Source organism: Dunckerocampus dactyliophorus, chromosome 18 (genome assembly GCF_027744805.1).
Source record: "Dunckerocampus dactyliophorus isolate RoL2022-P2 chromosome 18, RoL_Ddac_1.1, whole genome shotgun sequence".
NCBI lineage: Eukaryota > Metazoa > Chordata > Actinopteri > Syngnathiformes > Syngnathidae > Dunckerocampus > Dunckerocampus dactyliophorus.
The window spans coordinates 5,603,009-5,621,910 of NC_072836.1; the positions used below are offsets into that span (position 1 = coordinate 5,603,009).

At 40.5% G+C, this 18,902-nt stretch overlaps 2 protein-coding genes across 8 annotated transcripts in view; both read right to left on the reverse strand.

Annotated features, from left to right (window-relative positions):
• Positions 1-1,843: 1,843 nt before the first annotated feature.
• On the reverse strand, positions 1,844-5,294 carry apnl (actinoporin-like protein). Its single transcript, XM_054760248.1, has 3 exons — positions 5,033-5,294; positions 3,894-4,005; positions 1,844-2,792 (listed from the first exon to the last, which is right to left on the reverse strand). The coding sequence occupies exons 2-3, from the start codon at positions 3,995-3,997 to the stop codon at positions 2,336-2,338; spliced, it is 561 nt and encodes a 186-aa protein (XP_054616223.1). The 5' UTR covers positions 3,998-4,005; positions 5,033-5,294; the 3' UTR covers positions 1,844-2,335.
• A 1,295-nt stretch (positions 5,295-6,589) lies between these two features.
• LOC129171388 (uncharacterized) overlaps positions 6,590-18,902 on the reverse strand; it is a 148,644-nt gene continuing 136,331 nt past the window's right edge. For 5 of the 7 annotated variants that reach the window (XM_054759992.1, XM_054759991.1, XM_054759989.1 and 2 more), the window contains 8 exons: positions 15,887-15,920; positions 15,742-15,772; positions 15,597-15,650; positions 9,529-9,635; positions 9,271-9,418; positions 8,711-8,787; positions 8,470-8,575; positions 6,590-7,240 (listed from right to left, as the gene is read on the reverse strand). In XM_054759992.1, coding sequence (XP_054615967.1) covers positions 6,811-7,240; positions 8,470-8,575; positions 8,711-8,787; positions 9,271-9,418; positions 9,529-9,635; positions 15,597-15,650; positions 15,742-15,772; positions 15,887-15,917 — 984 coding nt within the window. In that variant the 5' untranslated portion in view covers positions 15,918-15,920 and the 3' untranslated portion in view covers positions 6,590-6,810. Of the gene's footprint in view, positions 7,241-8,469; positions 8,576-8,710; positions 8,788-9,270; positions 9,419-9,528; positions 9,650-9,721; positions 9,770-15,596; positions 15,651-15,741; positions 15,773-15,886; positions 15,921-18,902 lie in introns of those variants that run through there. The other 2 variants (XM_054759996.1, XM_054759995.1) reach the window with 2 other exon arrangements.

The following is an 18,902-nucleotide window of genomic DNA, read 5'->3' on the forward strand; positions in this document are numbered from 1 at the left end:
CATGTCTGTTTTTATAGCTAATACACATTTATGGGGTCATTCAACTGCACAGACAAAAATATATTTAATATATTTAGAAATGTAAATTATAATAATGATATAAAGTACTGTATATTTACTGTCGTAGAAAATATTCAATTTCTACTGCACTTCAGGTGCAAAGGGTGTCGACTATAACCACAGTGGCCACTAGAGGGCAATGTTTGAGAGGCTTTTCAGCCGCTGTGGCAATTTAACAGCGCCGATATTAGCTCTACTTGAGAGACCATAAAGACTAGTCTGCATGCTACACTAGTAATGTTTGAGGCCAAAATTCTAAATGCTAAGCATCAACATGCAAAAATCCTGCATGCCAATCCGGCGGTCTAGGTTCTTCACAGCAAAGCTTTCTTTTATTTGCCTGCCAGCAGGTTTAACTGGTGGCTTATTTGTTTCGATCAGCTGACTATTGTGCCGGACAGACGAAGTTAAGATCCCACGTGCCTGCGCCTCGAGGTGGGATTTTCACACATCCGGCTATAAGCTAAAACAGTACAAAAAAGCCTCGCTTGTTAAATAATAAGCAAATAAGCGCATACATCTCCATACTGTTCATCTATACGTAGGCGAGCATAATATAATGCATTTGATAGAACTTCCCATCTGTGTGAGTGCATGTGTTAGCTGCCCACTCTCAGATGCTCATCACACACATACACACACATTTACACATTGAGGCATATAAGCAGGGTTAGCTGTGGGGCTAAAGAAGAGAAACGTAAGAAGAGGATATTGTGTGCGTGTGCATTAATGATGCAGGCATGGCTAAGCTACGGACCGTACCGTAGGTGAGGCGTGTGTATTATGCAAATGTGAAAGAGCTTATATGACGGCGGCGGCGTGATGCTGCAGAGAAAAGACGATAACAGCGTTTGTCACGTCAAAGATCGTACATCACGCTCGTGTGAGGTTAACGACCGTGCAACAGCAACGCCGCCTTGACGAGTTATTACCGTAGTGGCACCACACTGACGTTCCCTCCAGGACGAGTAGTGAGCCGACACGAGGATCTCGACCCCAGTGTGTTTGTGTCGTACGTTTCTGTTATAAATAAACTACTTCCTGTGCAGAAAATAAAAGATTCAAAATAGCCATGAGGGTTAGGGCTAGGGTTAGGACTAGGGCTACGATTACCCAAATCTTAACCTAACCCGAGCACAAACTCTCAAACAAACCCTAATGAACTGTGGTCAGGGACGCCGCCCGCAATTCTGGGCCTCATGGGGAAAAAAACCCAGGTTAGGGTTATGACTGGTTTGGCTTGGGTCTAGGGCTAGGGTTGCTAGGGTTACGGCTAGGCTAAGGGTTAGGGCTGGAGTTTGAGTTAGGCTTGGGTTTTGACTTGGGGTTTGCGTTAAGTTTAGACAAGTCTTAAGGTTTGGGTTGAGTTCAGGCTAGGGTTAGGATGAGGTGTGTGTTAGAGTTGGGTGTCAGGCTAGGGTTTGTGCTAGGGTTATGGCTACAGTAAGGGTTAGGGCTGAGTTTAGGGTTTTGAGCGTGGTTAGGGTTGGGTTTAGGGCTAGGGTTACAGATAGTTGGGGTTAGGCTTGGGGTTTTAGTTTTGGGTTAAGGTTAGGTTCGGGTTTGGGTTGAGTTTGGGCTAGGGTTAGGATGGGGAATGCGTTCGGGTTGGGTGTAAGGCTAGGGTTTGTGTTCGGGTTACGGCTAAGGTAAGCATTAGGGTTCGGGTTGGTGTTAGGATTAAGGCTGATGTTAGGGTTTTGCAAAGTGATGTATCAGCGACACAATGACTCTCACACAGAACGCATGAACACAACTCAAGTTTAATTTAGCGTACAATTTCCCAGTAAATTGTCATGAGAAGATGTTTGAATGCGTGGTTCAGGTGTGATGATGTGTCAGCTTTCATTCTATTGTCATGCAACACAACAAGACGACTTCAAAGTCGTCTTTTTCTATTTTTTATTTAAATTCCCCGCAAACACAAGCATGCCATCAAAAAGGCCATTTTGCATTCATGAATCTCTGATTCGGAGTCAATCAACAGACGCAACGCTTGTTCAAAGACGTTTATTCTGCTTTCCTGCGGGTACGGTGTCAAGGTAAATACAACACAAGCTTCTATTAAACAATCTGCCCTCGTCTTGCCGGTGAGTCAGCCTTTCATTTCCATTTCTAAAGAACGGGACGCTATTGAACAAGACTTCCGCTTTGAACGGAGGATTGCTGCCTGGATGCATAAACACACAAAACTGTGATTTTAAGCAGATTTTCTGGCGAGGGAGGGGCCTCAATATATCTGCTAAACCATGCACGTCGCTATAAAGTACGCCATCTAGATGGCCTGCTGGCCCAAGGGTGTGAACAGCTTATCCCACACCTCCACCTTCATGATGGCTTTCCCCAGGGGGCCCATGGTGGCTTTGACATCCAGGTACTTGCCCACGTAATTGATACCCGTGCCGGTGGACTCCTCGCGCACGAAGCCGTGCTCGGCTTGCTTCTTCTCGTTGTACATCAGCTTGAACAAGTCCTTGTCGCACTTTAGCCCCTTCTTAAAGATGCCCACGGCGAACCAGTTCTTGTAGAAGTTGTAGTCCCACGGCACCGAGAACATGATGGCCAGCGTCTCGATGTAGTCCTTCTGCGAGCGCTCGAAAAGGTCGTAGGTTATCACGCCCACGGCACCTGTGGCCTTGCCACTGGTCTTGGTGAAGGTGCACACCTCGGTCTTCGTGGTGCGCACCGTGGGCTGAGGAGGGTTGTACGCCTCGCCGCTGTCCAGGTGCACCCTGAAGGAGTGTACCAACGCACACTTTAGATCACTGGAGGGCCTGTGCACAGTATTAAGTACACCTACACTGCGGAGTACTTGCGTTGCTGTCATAGCATGTGGGCGGGGCATGACAGTGACGATTGATCACATTTGAAAACATTTTTTTTAAAAGCCATCCACACAGCTAAAATGGAGTGCAGTGCTTGGCTGCAGCCAGCAGAGGCGCTGTTGATGACTCTGTCACAAACAGGTTGCTGTTTAAAAAGGTAAAACACGACATCACCTCTGGGAAGCTGAGCTAAATCCACGCAGTCACGTCGTTTTTTTTCTATTTTCCGCCGAAAATGAACATCATTTATATTTAAAAAAATCCTAATTCCAATCATTCCAATTAAGGACACAAATATGGTCGATAGAACGACCAAAATTAAATATCAATTATAATTAAAATGCATTAAGAAAATAAATAAAATTAGGAGAATATTTTTTTTCTGCCTAAATGCAAAATAAAAAAAAAGAAAAGAAAAAATAAAGCCAATAAAATAGAAATGAAAAGAAGGGCACACAAAGAACCTAAAATAAATATTGAAAAAAGAAATTAAAGTACAGAAAAAAAGTTGTATTTTCTGCCTTAAAGTAAAAGTAATAAAAATAATATTTTGAACAATAAATTGCATTAAAAATTTCATTAAAAAATGATGTTGCAACTGATTATGTAACGATACTGTTTTAACCCAAAATGCTTACAAGACTAATGTGTTTTCAAATGGATAATATTTATATTATAACATATTATGTAATAATGCCATCTTTAATTAGTACAATATTTTTTTAGTTCAAGTTTTAGTTATCAAATATGGTTCCTTGCCCTATAAAATGCTAAAAGTTCCTCAATATGGACTCAAGCTTTGGGACATTTACCTTAAGAGGTCATAAGGGGTTGGACGAGACCCGTCAGTTCTCTTCTGAATCTTAACTCAGAATCTTAGCAAGACATTTTGGACAAGCGTGCGCTTTAGAGAGCATTATTATGTTTGAAGAAGCAGAATTCCAGCACAGGATGTCATAAGATTTGGCAGGTGTACCTAATGAAGTGTCCGGTGGAGTGCCTCCCTACCTGGGGTTAATGAGGCAGTAGTTGTTGGTCAAATTGGTGATCTCTATGGTCACGCTCCTCTTGCTGTCCACGTCGGCGGCCACGGCTTCAGCGGACTCCGTCATGTTGTTGGCTGTGACATAAAATGCAGAAAAATTCAACAAAAAAGGAGAAGACTGAGGACCCAGTCAGTCACCCCCCAATCATGAGAATTATTCCACATAAAATGTCCTCCTGACCTATACTCTGCTGACATTGCTCTGCTCGGCATTCCGCTGACCTTCCAAGTCACAGGTAGCGACGACGCGCTTATGAATGATGGATTTTGGGCGGATAATGAGAAAGTGTGAAGTGCAGCTAAGGGGCCAGAAAAGGACAGAACGGCTTCTTCTGTCTTGACTGCCTGCCATCGTCACCCTCTAATTAGCTAGTGTAGTTTTTTCAATTACTATTCCATTTAGTGTGCGCTCATCTAACTTAAAAAGCCTACAAATTATCCACATGACTACAAAATGACACTAAAAGTCTATTCTTTGTCCATAAATTGACACTTTTAGACCATAAATGACATAAAAAGTATTTTTTTGTTTGTTTTTAACAAAAACATACCAAAAACTTGACACTAAGTCTTTTTTTTACCAAAAATGACAATGAAAATGTGCTTTTTGACTATAAAATGGCCCTTAAAGTCTTTTAATTGACCAAGACTGCCATGAAAAGTCATTTTTTTAAACTAAAAAAATAACGCTATGTCTGTTTTTGGATCAAAATAAGTACACTAACCTTGTGTTTTTGAGCAAAAATTATAACAAAAGTGTGTTTTTTGACTATAAAATGGCCGTTAAAGTCTTTTAATTGACCAAGACTGCCATGAAAAGTATTTTTTTTAACAAAAAAAATAACGTTATGTCTGTTTTTGGACCAAAAAAAAATTAAAGTGTTTTTTTGACCAAAAATGAGAACACACAAGTCTGTTTTTGACTCAAAAGAATGACACCCAGTCCTCTCAGAGCAAAGAAACAACACTAGGTCTGTTTTTGGATCAAAATAAGTACACTAACCTTGTGTTTTTGAGCAAAAATGATAATAAAAGTGTGTTTTTTGACTATAAAATGTCCCCAAAAGTATTTTATTTGACCAAAAAAGTCAGAGCTGCTTACCTGCTGAAGCGACTTGAGGGGCTCTGAAGTTCCACAGTGAAGAAGGAGCAGGCTGTCCTTTTTTTCTTTTTTACAAAGACAACACCCTTCTGAGTGAGGAAGGTGCACACCCTTTATTAAAAAAAAAACTAAATAACTCAACCAGCCATGACCCCCACCGACTTTCTGTAGTGACAGCAAACATGTGATGGAGCCGCACCCAAAGTCTGCGGTTTGACTGCAGGATCTTGTTAGCAAACAAGCATTCAATCCATCCTGTTATCCATCCTTCAAGGGTTATTGTGCGTCTGACTGAGTCAAGGGGTTCAAAGTTGTCATTGTTGTGTTACTGTTGTGCAAGAGAAGCAACAGGAGGCGAGTCGGGACAGATGTCTTGCTTATACATCCCAGCTGAATTCCGCGAAAGAACACCACTACAGTACTCTATTACTTTCTGACGTGACAAATAGTGATTCATTGGGAGTTTTTCCTTGCCTCCACTGCCCATACTTGCCCATGTGAGGTTTAGGTGGTGTTTTTTGATGCGTAAAGTGCCTCGAGATAAATGACATTCACGGCGCCCCCTGTGGGTTGTGTTCAAAATGCTTAAATACCAGCATACGTGTAGCGGTAACGTAGATAACCTCATAGTTTTATGATCATCAGACAAATGCTCAATGGCTAGATGTTTTTCAACCAATCTTGCTGAAATGTAACACACACGTGCGCGTCAGTCCCCCCAAAAAATGTTGTGGTGAATCGGCTAAACACAGTTACAGTGCGTGAGAAATTTCGAGTCAATAGGCCCAACGGGGTTTAAATACGGAGCCATCATGTGGTGTATTTGTCCGAAAAATAATAGCACAGGCAACACAGTAGGGGCGCCTGTTTTGACCCATTTTCACTGTTTTGTGTGCAGCGGTTCAGCGGTAGAAAACGAGGACACCCCACGGGGATTGCAGCTTTTGTTGTGAATCGGTGCTATCAAAATACACTTGACTTTTCCAAACTCACCAAATTTTGGAGGCTTGGGTCAAATTTATGTTTGGTAGGTGTCTTGCAGGTGGTAACAGGAGGTCAATTATGTTTTGAAGTGACCATTTTTGGATCGTTGCCTGGTTCCTTCCAAAAGGAACTTGAACCACGCGTACTAGACAAGATAGCCGATGCTAAAAAAATGAATATTTGGGTTTTCGTCATTCTGTGTGGGCGCAGCATGGCAGCAAATATTGACGACAAGACACAAATAAATCCGCTCCTTAGGTTGCCATCTTGCGCTCCTGAAGGGGCACATCCCTGCCCTCTAATGGAACTTTAGACTCGTTGTGGTTGCTCATCAGCAGTAACACAACGCACCAACTTTGACTTTACGAGAGCAAACAAAGAACATAGACGGCACAAAACAAAGGCGCTGTTTGAGAAGATACAACATGCTTTCGCTGCTATTTCACTGGAAAACCCAGCATGTGGTGTTTAAGTGCTTTCTCTGGCATTTATTTGATGTGTGAACCTCCTTCAGAAGTGGTCATGACGACAATAGAGCGCCAAATAAAACCAGAAGTCAAGTTTCTTGCACGTTTTTATTGTTGTGAAGATTGACGATGAAAAACAGTAACTTTGCTAAAATTGTTTTTAAACTTAAATGACAATTAGCAATGCTAACATGTCACTGAAAACAAAGAAACGTGTTGTGTAACAAAAAATATTCTTAACAATCTGAACATCCTGAAAGAATCGTGTTCAAGTTCTCGGGGACACATTTTATTGTGAAAGGGCAACAAAGCAAATCAAGTCCGATTTTAACGACTCATTTGATCGTAAAGCTCCACTTTAACGATAGCCTTGCCCACGGTGGACATGGTGGCCCTCACGTCCACGTACTTGCCGCTGTACTCCAGCCCGCTGCCGCTGGCGTCGGCCCGGCTGAAGTGGTCGGGGTTCTTGCCGTCGTACATCTGCTCGTAGAGCTTCTTGTCGCAGGCGTGCGACTGCTCCATCACGCCCACCGCCAGCCGGTTCTTGTACAGATTGTGGTCGTAGGGCACCGAGAACATGACGGCCATGCGCTGCGAGCACACGCGGCTCTGCATGTGGAAGAGGTCGTAGGTCAGCAGGCCCACGGCGCCGGTGGCCGTGTGGTCGTCCTTGTTGAAGGAGCACACCTCGGTGCGGGTGCTGCGGATGGTGGGCTGTGGCGGGTGGTGGCAGATGCCGCTCGACATGTACACCCTGAGACGCAAAAAACACCACGTTAACTTTCTGTAAGTTGGAGCGTCAGCCTCCATTTGCTGTAACGGCCCGTGCTGATCGATGGAGCGTGTCTGCACACGCTGGACTTGTAAGCAGCAGTCAGTGTACCTGCCTGTTGTGTGCAATGAGGCGGTGCCATGATGGATAGGCGCACCCTGCTCTGCACAGCCATGCCACACATTTATTGGAAAAAAAAAAAAAAAAAAGCAAGGAAGAAGAAGCATTGCACACAATTTGAGTGATACTTTTTTTTAACCTATTTTTGTCTGGCATGAGAAGGAATTCATTGTGTTGAGAAATAGGAGGCATTTATGGCATAATCCAATAAAATAATAACATTCACGGTATAAAATGAAAACAAAAATATTCACGATGATGCGTTGTTTTGATGCGACTGATGTTAAAAAATATTATTTTCAGACATTTTAGTAAACGTCTCAACGTCTCTTTTAGGAAAATAAAATAAAATTAATTACTGTGTGTTATTTTACAGACGTAAATGATGTTCAGACAGAAATACATGAAAAATAAAATAAAATAAAATGAAATTAAATTAAATAAAAGGAAAATTTAAATGACATGGCAACATAAATGTGGTAAAAAAATATATATTTTCAAGAAATTGGATTGGAGGCATTTAAGGCAATAAATAAACTAAACTAAACTAAACTAAAATAAACTAAAATAAAATAAACTAAAATAAACTAAAATAAAATAAAATAAAATAAAATAAAATAAAATAAAATGGGGGCATTTAAGGTATGATACAAATATAGCAAATTGGTAAAAAAAAAAATCAAGAAATTTAATTGGAGGCATTGAAGACATAATCAAAATAAAATAAAATAAAATAAAATGGGGGCAACTAAAGGCATTTCAGTCATAGTGTAACAACATAAAATAATGATAAATAAAAAAAGGATCAACACTGCTTTATAGAGAATATTTATCTCAGTACTAAAAGACTATAGAACAAACACATATAGAACATAAATAGTATGGACAAAAGTGTTGGGACACTTGGCTGTGACCAAACTCTTGACTAAGCTGGGCGTCCTGATACTTTTGCCCATATAGCAGAGGCAGAAACAGTTCCAGGGAATGCAGCGATGAGGTCATTCATGAATGTGTGTTGTTGTTGTCTGCATCTCCTTGTAGTGTGTACAATATCTCCATTATAAGCTAAGGTAAAGTCCTGGCTGACGTACTTGGGGTTGATGAGGCAGTAGCTGCCGCTGACATTGGTTATCTCGATGGTGCAGTTCCTGTTGGTGGACAGAGTCGCAGACACGGCCTCGGCTGTCTGCGCCATGGCTGCAAACACCAAACACACACATGTATTCAACAAGGCGTGTGTTATTGTAGAACACAGGTCATAAACATATTGTTGAATGAAGTATCAACAGAGCGTTATTATCTTTAGTACAGGTTTGATATTGCAGTAATTACCTTCTGAAGTCAGTACAGCGCTGAGTTGAGTTATGTGAGGCGCCAGCGTGTGTCTGTCTTCCTTTTTTACGCCAAATCTGAGCGAGGAGGCGGTAGATGAGGAGGAGGAGGAGAGACTGAGTGTTTTCTGACACATGTGCAGGCGTGTTCACTTTGGGCGACTCCGACAAACAACGTCTCGTTGGAGAGGACTCACGTCCACTTACTGGTACCTAAAGACACAACGCTATAGCTACTCACAGCTACACCACAAGGTTATAAGCTGTATGAGCCGCAAGGGTTCGAAGTTTAAGAAAAACGTAGCGGCTTATATTACGGTATCCATGCCGATACTGCTGCATCTGATTTCAATGCAAGTATGAGCAGAAACGCATTCATGCCTTTCCAAACTACAAACACAATAATACACACGTTGTTCAGTCCGTCAATGCACATTGCAGGTGTACCTAATAAAGTGTCAATTTCTTCATTCAGCATTCCTCCAGTGTGTTGAAAAATATTTACCAGCAGATATTTGCGTACTTTAATGGCATAATTATGCAATGAACATGCTCACCAACCTGCAGTGGACAATGTATATGGAACTCTCCAGGTTGAGACTTGCACACAGCGAAGCTCTCAGTCCCTCAGGTGTTGCAACAACAGCACGCGTGTGGCTGCAGGTGATGGATTCCAGCTGGAATGCCGGGCCTATCCCACATTTCTCTCCTATACAATATTCCACAGGCACGCACACACACACACACACACATACAGAGTATATAAAGTACGTAGTGTCCTATAAGATGATAGCCTCTACCCAATTAAGCACATTTTGCCTTGAGATGTTGAGAAGTTGTACGCGTGACGACGTGGCGGCAGCTGTTCTCCAAGCGTCAGGCAGCCGCAACCCTTCATCTTCAAGTCAGCAGATGGCCACAAACGACTACAAGACAAATACTGTGTATAAAAACATTTGCATGAGACACACTTTGTATGTTAAAAGAGACCATGTGATGGTGAGCCAGTTACCTTGGCAAGAAGGAAAACATTCAAGCTTTCATTACATCCTGCATGCAACAGCATTCGTCATCATGGACAAGAAAACGCTAAGAGCGGTGGCACGCTACACTCAGCCAACATTGCAACTCTCACTACAATGGCAGCTTTCTGTTAGTTTCTGTTTCCTTTTTGTTCATTTAAACAAAAGAAAAAAAAGCACTTCAAGTCATTTTCTTGATATTTTGTAACTTTTTTTGGCCAGCAAAGTTTGAGTATGAGGCCCACAATGACAAGGAAAAAAAATACTATGACTATTTAACAAGAAACATTGATGATATTGCGGGAATAAAACGTAATAAAACTGAATAAAACATTTGCAATATTTTGGCAATAAAGTAATAAATATTGGCAGAGTAAATCTGTTGAGCACTTGACGGCATTTAGGTATACAATTCTATCTGCTTTAAAGGCTGGACAGGACAGGGGTGAAAAAAAAAAAAAAAAAAAAGTAATAAATATAAAATGGATAAAATCATAATTGTACTAAAAAAACAACATTATAGTCAGACAATAAAGTCATGATTCTATGAGGGAAAAAATGGTCATTTTACAAAAAAAATGCAGAATAAAGTAATATTATGGCAAGGATAAAGTCGTAATTTTAGTAGAAAAAATACATAATAATCATAGAATAAAGTCAAAATTTCATGACAAAATAAAATCAGTTTTACAAGAAAAAAACTGCAGTATTTTGAGAATAAAGCAATATTATGAAATTAAATTTAATTATTATGAAACCCCCCCACCATATTTTTCAGAGAAGAGTTGTAATTTTATGAAGAAAAAAATCCCCCCAGTTTTCCAGGACAAAAGTTGCAATATTTTGAGAATACAGTAATATTATTGCAAAAATACAGTCAAAATACATAATAGAATAAAGTCATAATTTTATGAGAAAAAAAAGTAAAAAAAAGTAATTGCAGGTATAATTGCAGATTTATGTAGCTTTACAAAAACAAAGACATCATTTTACGATGCTAAAAAGGTGTAATACTACAAGAAGCCAATACAAGTACAAGACCTCATTTTGTAAGTAAAAAAATGGCCATTTTAAAAGAAAAACGTTGTAAATCAGGCAAACTAATTCATAATTCTTACGGGACAAAAAAAATCATATCATAAGTGACAGAAAAAGTTTTTTTTTTAAATTCTACAAGGAAAAATATTATACAAACAACGTCGTCATTTTGGGGAAAAAAAATCCTAATCTTATAAGAATAAACGCCACAGAATTTGCGAGTGATGGGATTAAGTTGGCAACATGGCATTGTTGAGAAGACTTACCACAAAAGGCAATTAGGAAGGTGACAAAAGGACAAAATATCAGTGATGAATATCTGCAGCTTGCTTTTAATGAGACAAATGTTAAGCGTGAAAACATAATTCCATATATAAATATTTATAATCCTATGCAAGTAGAGCCACGGTGGTACCGCCTTCTTAGAAATCAAGTAAATGTCAAGATGAAGGTTGACGATGAGATAAGACTGTGTGTGCCACCCAATACAAGATAGAGATGATTTAAAAACAATATTTTACGACAAGTACAGGCATTATTACTGGGGGAAGGTGATGAAATACTCCTTCAAGGGGCCATAAAGATCACATGAATACCTTCAGCCAAGTTCCAACCAGACAGTTTCTCTTATTAATGACATTTGCAGCTTCATATTTGTGTTTATGTAAAACTGTGTATTGCACAATGGTAAAATGAGCAAGTTAACATAGTCAAAAGGGGGCATATTTATCAGAATTAAGGTGAAAATATAGCAACAAAGACCAAAGCAGTGGCTAAAAAAACCTTAGTGACACCTGGTGGACAGGTGTGGCAAAGCAGCCAAAAACAAAATCAGAATTTCAACCAGATTTCAACCAATTCTCACGAGAGCTCTGTAATGTTATCTCTGTGCCTGTGTTTAGCTTCTTCTTTGGCTTATTACATTGTTTTCTCCTCACAGACAAACGTGACGAAAAGCAAAGACGGCAAATTTCAGGCAGCGGGGTCGACGCCTAACGTTAGCTGCTTGTTATGTGCGTCGTCACTTCTCGCGTTTTGGAGTGGTGGACTTCTTTTTACACTTGTAAGAACGTTAGGAAAATAACTAATGAATTTGTCCTTAAAGTTGAGAGTCTTTCATTATATAAACACTGGTTAACTTATTTTTACACTTAAAAGGTGACCTGAAACATTGAATTGGATTTTTTTTCGTATTCAATTGATTGAAACTGATTACTCGGCGTTGCGTCAAGAGTGAAAATTCCAGAGAACAATCCAAGGATCCAATCAGCGCGTGTCATTACCGCATCACACCATATCTCGTATCTCATCACGCATGAGAGCGTGATTAATCCTTGTGGTCATGCCGGTGCTTTTCAAAGGTAAACGCTCCCAAACGCGGCCCATCCCAGAGAGAGGTGGTGGGGTTTTTTTTTTTTAATGCAAACTTCCCAGTGATTAATTTGGGACGTATCTGGGCTGATGGTCGCCGAGAGACAAGCGAGCGTATTGATTGATTGCTGAGGGGGGGCCGCGAGGTTCTGCACATTTGCGTCGTGATGAATAGGCTGTCAGGGGACCAAATATGGCCTTGAAATGAAGCTTTAAGCCACGATGCTATAAGTGTAAATATTACAGCCATTAAGGGGAGTGTTGGGGGGTTTGGGGGGGGGATTACATTTAGGGTAAGGAGGGCAAACCTGCGTAATATCCCATGAAAGTGCATGAAGACACGCGGCTTTAATCTGCATGCGAGTCCTTGACATTAATCAGCAAGTGTGTGTGTGTGTGTTTAAGTGTGTGTTTATGGCGAGCTTTGAAGAGGCCATGGGCTCAACAAGGAAGAAGGGCTTGGATGGGGAGGGCGGGGGGGGGGCTTTAAGTTGACAGAGCATGCCGGCGCATCCGCCCGCTCAAATTAGCAGCTGCAGAAGGTGAGAGCCGGAATAATAATAATAAAAAAAGGCCTCAAAGATGATTTGTCTGGATTAAAATGCGGCCCCTGCCCCCCGCCCCATTCGCCCGTCCTCATCCTGGCCTGAGCCGAATCGATACTGAGCCACACAGAAAGACACTGGTGCCCCCCAACCCCCGTGAAAATACAACATAAGACGATGGCGAGTAAAAACAAACCAAACTTCTTAGCTACTCCGTAATTAAGGAAGCTTCACTTTTTTCCTCCTCTCTCCTTCCATCCATCTGTGGGATTTCCAAAATAAGACTTTTGAAGCCCGGGCATTAACCATGCAAATGTACGCCTCTGTGTTACTTGGGAAAAAAAAACCCAATCCAATGTTTTTTTTAAACCTAACACAAAAAAATAAGGCAGTGGAAGCTCTAAACCAGCACTTCCCAACCACTGTAGCACAACATCATCAGGTGTACCGCAGGAAACAATCCAGATCTCAGTTCACTGGTCTGAAAATTATTATTTATTAGCAACGAATAATGTAGCGATATTAATAATGTTATATAGAGAGGAAGAACAATTCAATATTCTTCCACCAGGTGGCAGAAGTCACATAATAAATCTGTGTATACGACATTTTTTGTTTGTTGGCGTGTCATGTGAACGGTTAAGCATACACAGTAATATTAAATATACACTAGAGATGCTCCGATCAGGGTTTAATGCTACCGATTCCGATGCCGATCATCCATTGGTGAAATGAGCTGATACCGATCACATGGATTAATTATAAAGTTGTCAATTTATTTATGATTGTGCTATTGGCCAGGGATGCTGTATGAGGAAAAACTTAAAATAGTTGTTGCTTTTTATTTGAAACTTGTATTGGTACTTGTATTGTATATTCCTTAGCTACCTTTTGAGTGTTAAGTTGCTGTGTGATGATTTTAGCCTTCTAGCTAAGATGACACCGCGAGCCAGACTGTTATGGAGTAATGACCTCCTGCGATTTGATACGCTCGCGGCGAGTTTTCTCATAGCTCATGATTGGCTCCTGTTAAATAAAGAGCTGCCTGGTCCTCACCGACTCGCCACAATATGTCTTTTTATGACGTGGACATGTGTGGCTTATTGTATTTGTAAACCGTCATGATTTTTTTCCCTTCCACATAAACCCCAACAAATACTACTAAAATAAACTACACCTAATCTAGCCTAAGTGCTTTGAAATCATGCTAAAATGTTCAATACTTGTGTGAAAATGGAGCATATGTAACGTATGTCCTCCAACTGTAGCAGTTGTGTGTGTGTACTGTGTAAGGTGAGGATCAACGCTTAACTTTGCATACAATTGCCTCAATCTATTTAAGCTGTGCAAACTTTTTGAAGCCTATATAAACATTGCCTGGCTAAACGGATGCTAATATATGCTTCATACAGTATATTCATGCTTTCATTGTTCAAGCAAGCACTTTTTTTTGGCAAGAGCGCTATTAGAAGAGGAGATGGCATTGATTTATGATTATTGGTGACTCAACTTTGGATTTCCAAGGAGTGTGCCCTCTCTCTCTTTATTCTTCCAGTAATTATCACTATGTCAAATAGAAGCAAGCCAAAGCCAATCTGTTCCCTCATTGCCACTTTTCCCACTAATTAACATGTGTGAAAAGATGTCGTTTTTGTCCTTTCTGCTTGCTTTTTTTGTTGGGGGTGGGTGGGTGGGTTATTTGGGGTGTACGCATGCAAATGTGTCGTATGCTGCAGATATTTGCATATTTCCTCACTCCAAGTCCTCACCCTGGCATCAGATAGACATGATAGATGTCTACAATTGGCGGCACGTACGTTAAACTGGAACCTCTAAAGGTTGATCGCTATCCATTCCATGCTGGTCAGTATCTGATTTGTTCAGTTTGGGTATCACTTCTTCACTTGAGAACTAATAGAAATAGAAATAATCTGTTCCAGGGTCAAACTGTGACCATCATAATTTGTATAAGTAATTTTAACCTCCCTAATTGACACACAAATGTGAAGAGAAGTCAGCCGCTGCAAAATAAAAGTAAGATTAATTATAATTAGCACACCCTAGTCAGGATAAATGGCATAGAAAATGGTTGGATGGATACTACACATGGCGAAAGTAAAGGGGCATTTATGAGAGTGACTTCCTGCATCTCACTTCTGTAACATTCATAACGGCAATGCAGGCGTAAAACGAAGTTAAACAATGTAAAATAAAACTAAAGTAAAGTAAAACTACTCACTTGATGTCACAGCACAAAACATCGAGAGTGCAAAAAGATGATTGAAGTTGACTTCCAGCATCTCACTTTTTTAACATTCATAACTGTCGTACAATTTTAAAAAGAAGTAAACTGCTGTAAAGTAAAGCTACAATTAATTAAAAATACTCAGTCTTTGATGACACTTGATGGAAGCATTTACTGAAGGGAAGAGGGATGATTACTGAAACATTTTTAGCATTCACAGCTGTCATGCAAGTGTAAATAGAAGTTAATGCTGTAAAATAAAACTAAAATAAATTAAAATTACTTACTTGATGACACGCCACAAAAGTGTAGCGTTAACAGAAGGGAAGAGGGATGACTACTGACGCAGACTTCATGCATCTCAGTTTTGTAACATACATAACTAACTAACTACTGCAGAATAAAACTAAAATTAAATAAAATTATTATGCGTGATTAAGAGCATCTCACTTTTTTAACTTTCATAACTGTCATACAAGTGTAAAAAAGAAGTTAAACGCTGTAAAATAAACCAAAAAAAAGTAAAACTACTTTATGGAAGCATAACGTTTACTAAAGGGAAGAGGGGCGACTACTGAAACATTTTTAGCATTCATAACTGTCATACAAGTGTAAAAAGAAGTTAAACAATGTAAAATAAAACTGAAATAAAGTACAACTACTCACCATTTGATGATACTTGATGGAAGTGTAGCATTTTTTGAAGAACAGAGACGATTACTGAAACATTTTTAGCATTCATAATTGTCATACAGGAATAAAAGGAAGTTATTTGTTGTAAAACAAAAGTAAAATAAATTAAAATACTAACCCTTTGATGACACATGACAGAAGTGTGGCATCTACCGAAGAAGAGGGACAATTACTGAAACTAATTTAGCATCCATAATTGTCATACAGGAATAAAAAGAATTTATTTGTTGTAAAATAAAACTAAAATAAAGTAAAATACTCACCTTTTGACGACACATGACAGAAGTGTGGCATTTACTGAAAAAGAGGGACAATTACTGAAACTAATTTAGCATCCATAATTGTCATACACACGTAAAAAGAAGTTAACCACTACAAAAGAAACTGTTTCTCTTCCAAAAAAATGCCTTTGTAATAAATATCATCCCATTGATCGAGGCGCCGATGGGGAGCGCTGATGTACAAACAGACGAGTGCTCAATAAAAGATGGAGGGGGGATTGTAGGGAGAGTTTTTGGGAGCATCTGTTGACTGGAGAGATGAGAGGGAGGCCTGGAGGGAAAGAGGTGTGGAGTGGGGGCGTGGGGCTGGGGGTGGGTCATCTTATCTGATCTTGCCATCATTTATCAGTTTTATTGCTTTCTTGTCTTGTTGCCCACCCCTCCTCTCACCTGGAGCCCCATCTCTCCGACACCCCCACATGCCCCCACACTTCTTTCGACCTCAAGCTGCGCCCATCCAAGCGGCCGTGCAATTAAAAGCATGCGTGGTGGAAGCAGGCGATGAAAGGTGTGACATTTTGCCGTTGACTGATGATGAATTCGGAGCGACGGGCCGCACGGACACATCCCGGCTAAGCTATGGATTTATTCCCTGTAAATGTTACGTACTTCCACCCTGTTTTTACCCCCCCCCATTATTTTCTCTCTACTCTCTCTGGAGGTGATGCCCCCCCCCTCAACAGTCCCTTTTTCCAGTATCACCGCTTGACAGTTTAACAGGCCCCCGTGCAATGGATGGCTTCTCTTCAGTGTTTCCATGGTTTTTTTCTTCCTCTTTTTCACCTTTGATAAAGTCAATCTGTTTGCTCGCTGCCTCTCTGCCAACAAGCTCATTTGTCAGCCGCACAATAACATCTAGCTATCCTACCTCTCCTTTTTTTTTCTAAAAGAGGTTTCTTTCTTTGTGGTAACTTATTTTGAGTCCTTATCTATAAATGGAATAATTTCATAGTTACAGCATAGAAAAGCTGTTAGAAAAACCTTCTAAATGTGTTTTTAAACATTATTAGAGACCTCTAGAAATGAAATAACACCCCTATAGTCACCTTTATACTGGCATTAACCAATATAGTAGACATAATAAGAGAAAATAAGACACATAAGACATAAATAAGTGCTGATGTGTGTGTCGCTAGAAATGTGTTCCCTAGGGGAGCGATCAAGTATGGCGTTTGCATCTCACCGAACATTACAGTAACATTACTGACACCTAGTGACCGGTGTAGAATACTGCATATCATTCACAGCATCTTTGAATGTGTTTAAACCTCAGGGGTGCAAGACCACACTCTGTCTCGTCAGCATGTGCACCCCCCTCCCGACTACTCAGTTTAAAGGGTTAATCCCCCTGTCATGCGTGAGTCAGGGGCGAGGGGAACTCACTCAGGTTTTCACAGCCTGCTGTGCAGAGACGGCCCTGCTGCAAGCAGACCATGCGCAATCGAGCAACCGATTTCTACTGTGCACAATACTGAACGCTCTACTTTATAGCTGCTCCCGTCTTTGGTTGGTTGCTCTTGGTAAGGACCTGGGATAATTTACTCATCTATTAGCGATCAGAAGGACCTGCTTTTTTTGGAAATGTCAGCTTCCCAAAGATTATTTTTATTTACATGCCTCCACTGTTTTGCGAATTAACTTTTTCTAAAAAAAAAAAACCCCAACACCAACAATAATTCATAATTAATTAAATAAATAATACATTCATAATTAATACAATATTTTTGTCTTCAAAAAAGTGAAGTTCGCACTTAACTGCTAAACTAAAATAAACTCCCACAGCTGACTGCATTAAAATGACTTCCAACATTGATTTCCATCCAAGATCAATGCCGTTTTCCCTGCAAATACCTACAGTAGCTCGGCCTTTAGGCCCCCCCCCCTTTTTTTTTTGCCAATGATACATCAACAATCTTGAAGTCCGATTTTGATTAATTGGACGGCGAAAGTGCTGGCTGGCAACATCGATCGAAACGCCAACATCATCGTGAGTCGCACACGCCATCGCTCGATCAGAAGCAACATCGGAAGCTACGTCAGATCTTAAGGTCAAAAATGCATTCTTACTAATGACCTGCAACAACAATGCGTCCTGTTAGGAGCTCACTTTATTAGGCACACTTGGACCATCTAATAAGCTCTATTACAAAAATGAGAGTGGGGATGTACAAAAGCAACATGTTTTTAAAGAATTAAAAAGCTCCAGATAGAACATTTGGAATTGATACCCCAAGAAAGGTAATCCCTCACTGCGGCATTTTCAAAACGCTTGCTAATTAATTCCACTTTTCCCCCCGAAAAAAAAATGGCGATTAAGCACATATTTAAAATCACGTGCCGAGCGGCCCCGGTGCGACGGCGGAGATTGATGGCAGCGAGGACGCCGGCGTATCGGCCCGATGTCCCTGACGCGTCATAATGTGAGTGGAAGTGCAATGATGCTAATAATACATCTTCGTGACACTTGGTGATTACCGCTGCAATATGGCCCGGCTCAGGATATGTGCTTACTGCGGACTTATGCAGATTGACTTGATTTCATTTTAAAGTACATCTTTAACGGAAGCAATGTAGAGGCCAGATGACCACGTCTATTCCACAGACTGTAATTTAGTTATTAACACAGAGGAAAAGTTATGTTAGTAGGACTTATTGGCTGCACTGAAACTTTGGAGTAGTGCATTTACTAACACAAATGCGTTTGGAACTAAAAATATTACACAATAGAGAGGACAGAATATTTTGTAATAATCTTTTTGAAGTTACGAGAAAAAGCTTTACAATTAATCCATCCATCGATTTTCTATGCCGCTTATCCTCATTAGGGTTGCGGGGGTGTGCTGGAGTCTATCCTGGCTGACTTCGGGCGAGAGGCGGGGTACACCCTGGACTGGTCGCCAGCCAATCGCAGAGCACATGTAGACAAACAATGAATGAATGCAAATAATACAATATTAATCAATGCCAATTTTCATGTTCACGGTAACGAGCAAGAACA

What these genes read in the sequence shown, in the direction of transcription:
- apnl (XM_054760248.1), bottom strand. Translation starts at nt 3,997, where the DNA reads ATGACGGAGTCCGCTGAAGCCGTGGCCGCCGACGTGGACAGCAAGAGG. An exon ending in TACTGCCTCATTAACCCCAG is followed by an intron (nt 2,793 to 3,893) that starts GTAGGGAGGCAC and finishes ACACTCCTTCAG; the next exon opens with GGTGCACCTGGACAGCGGCG.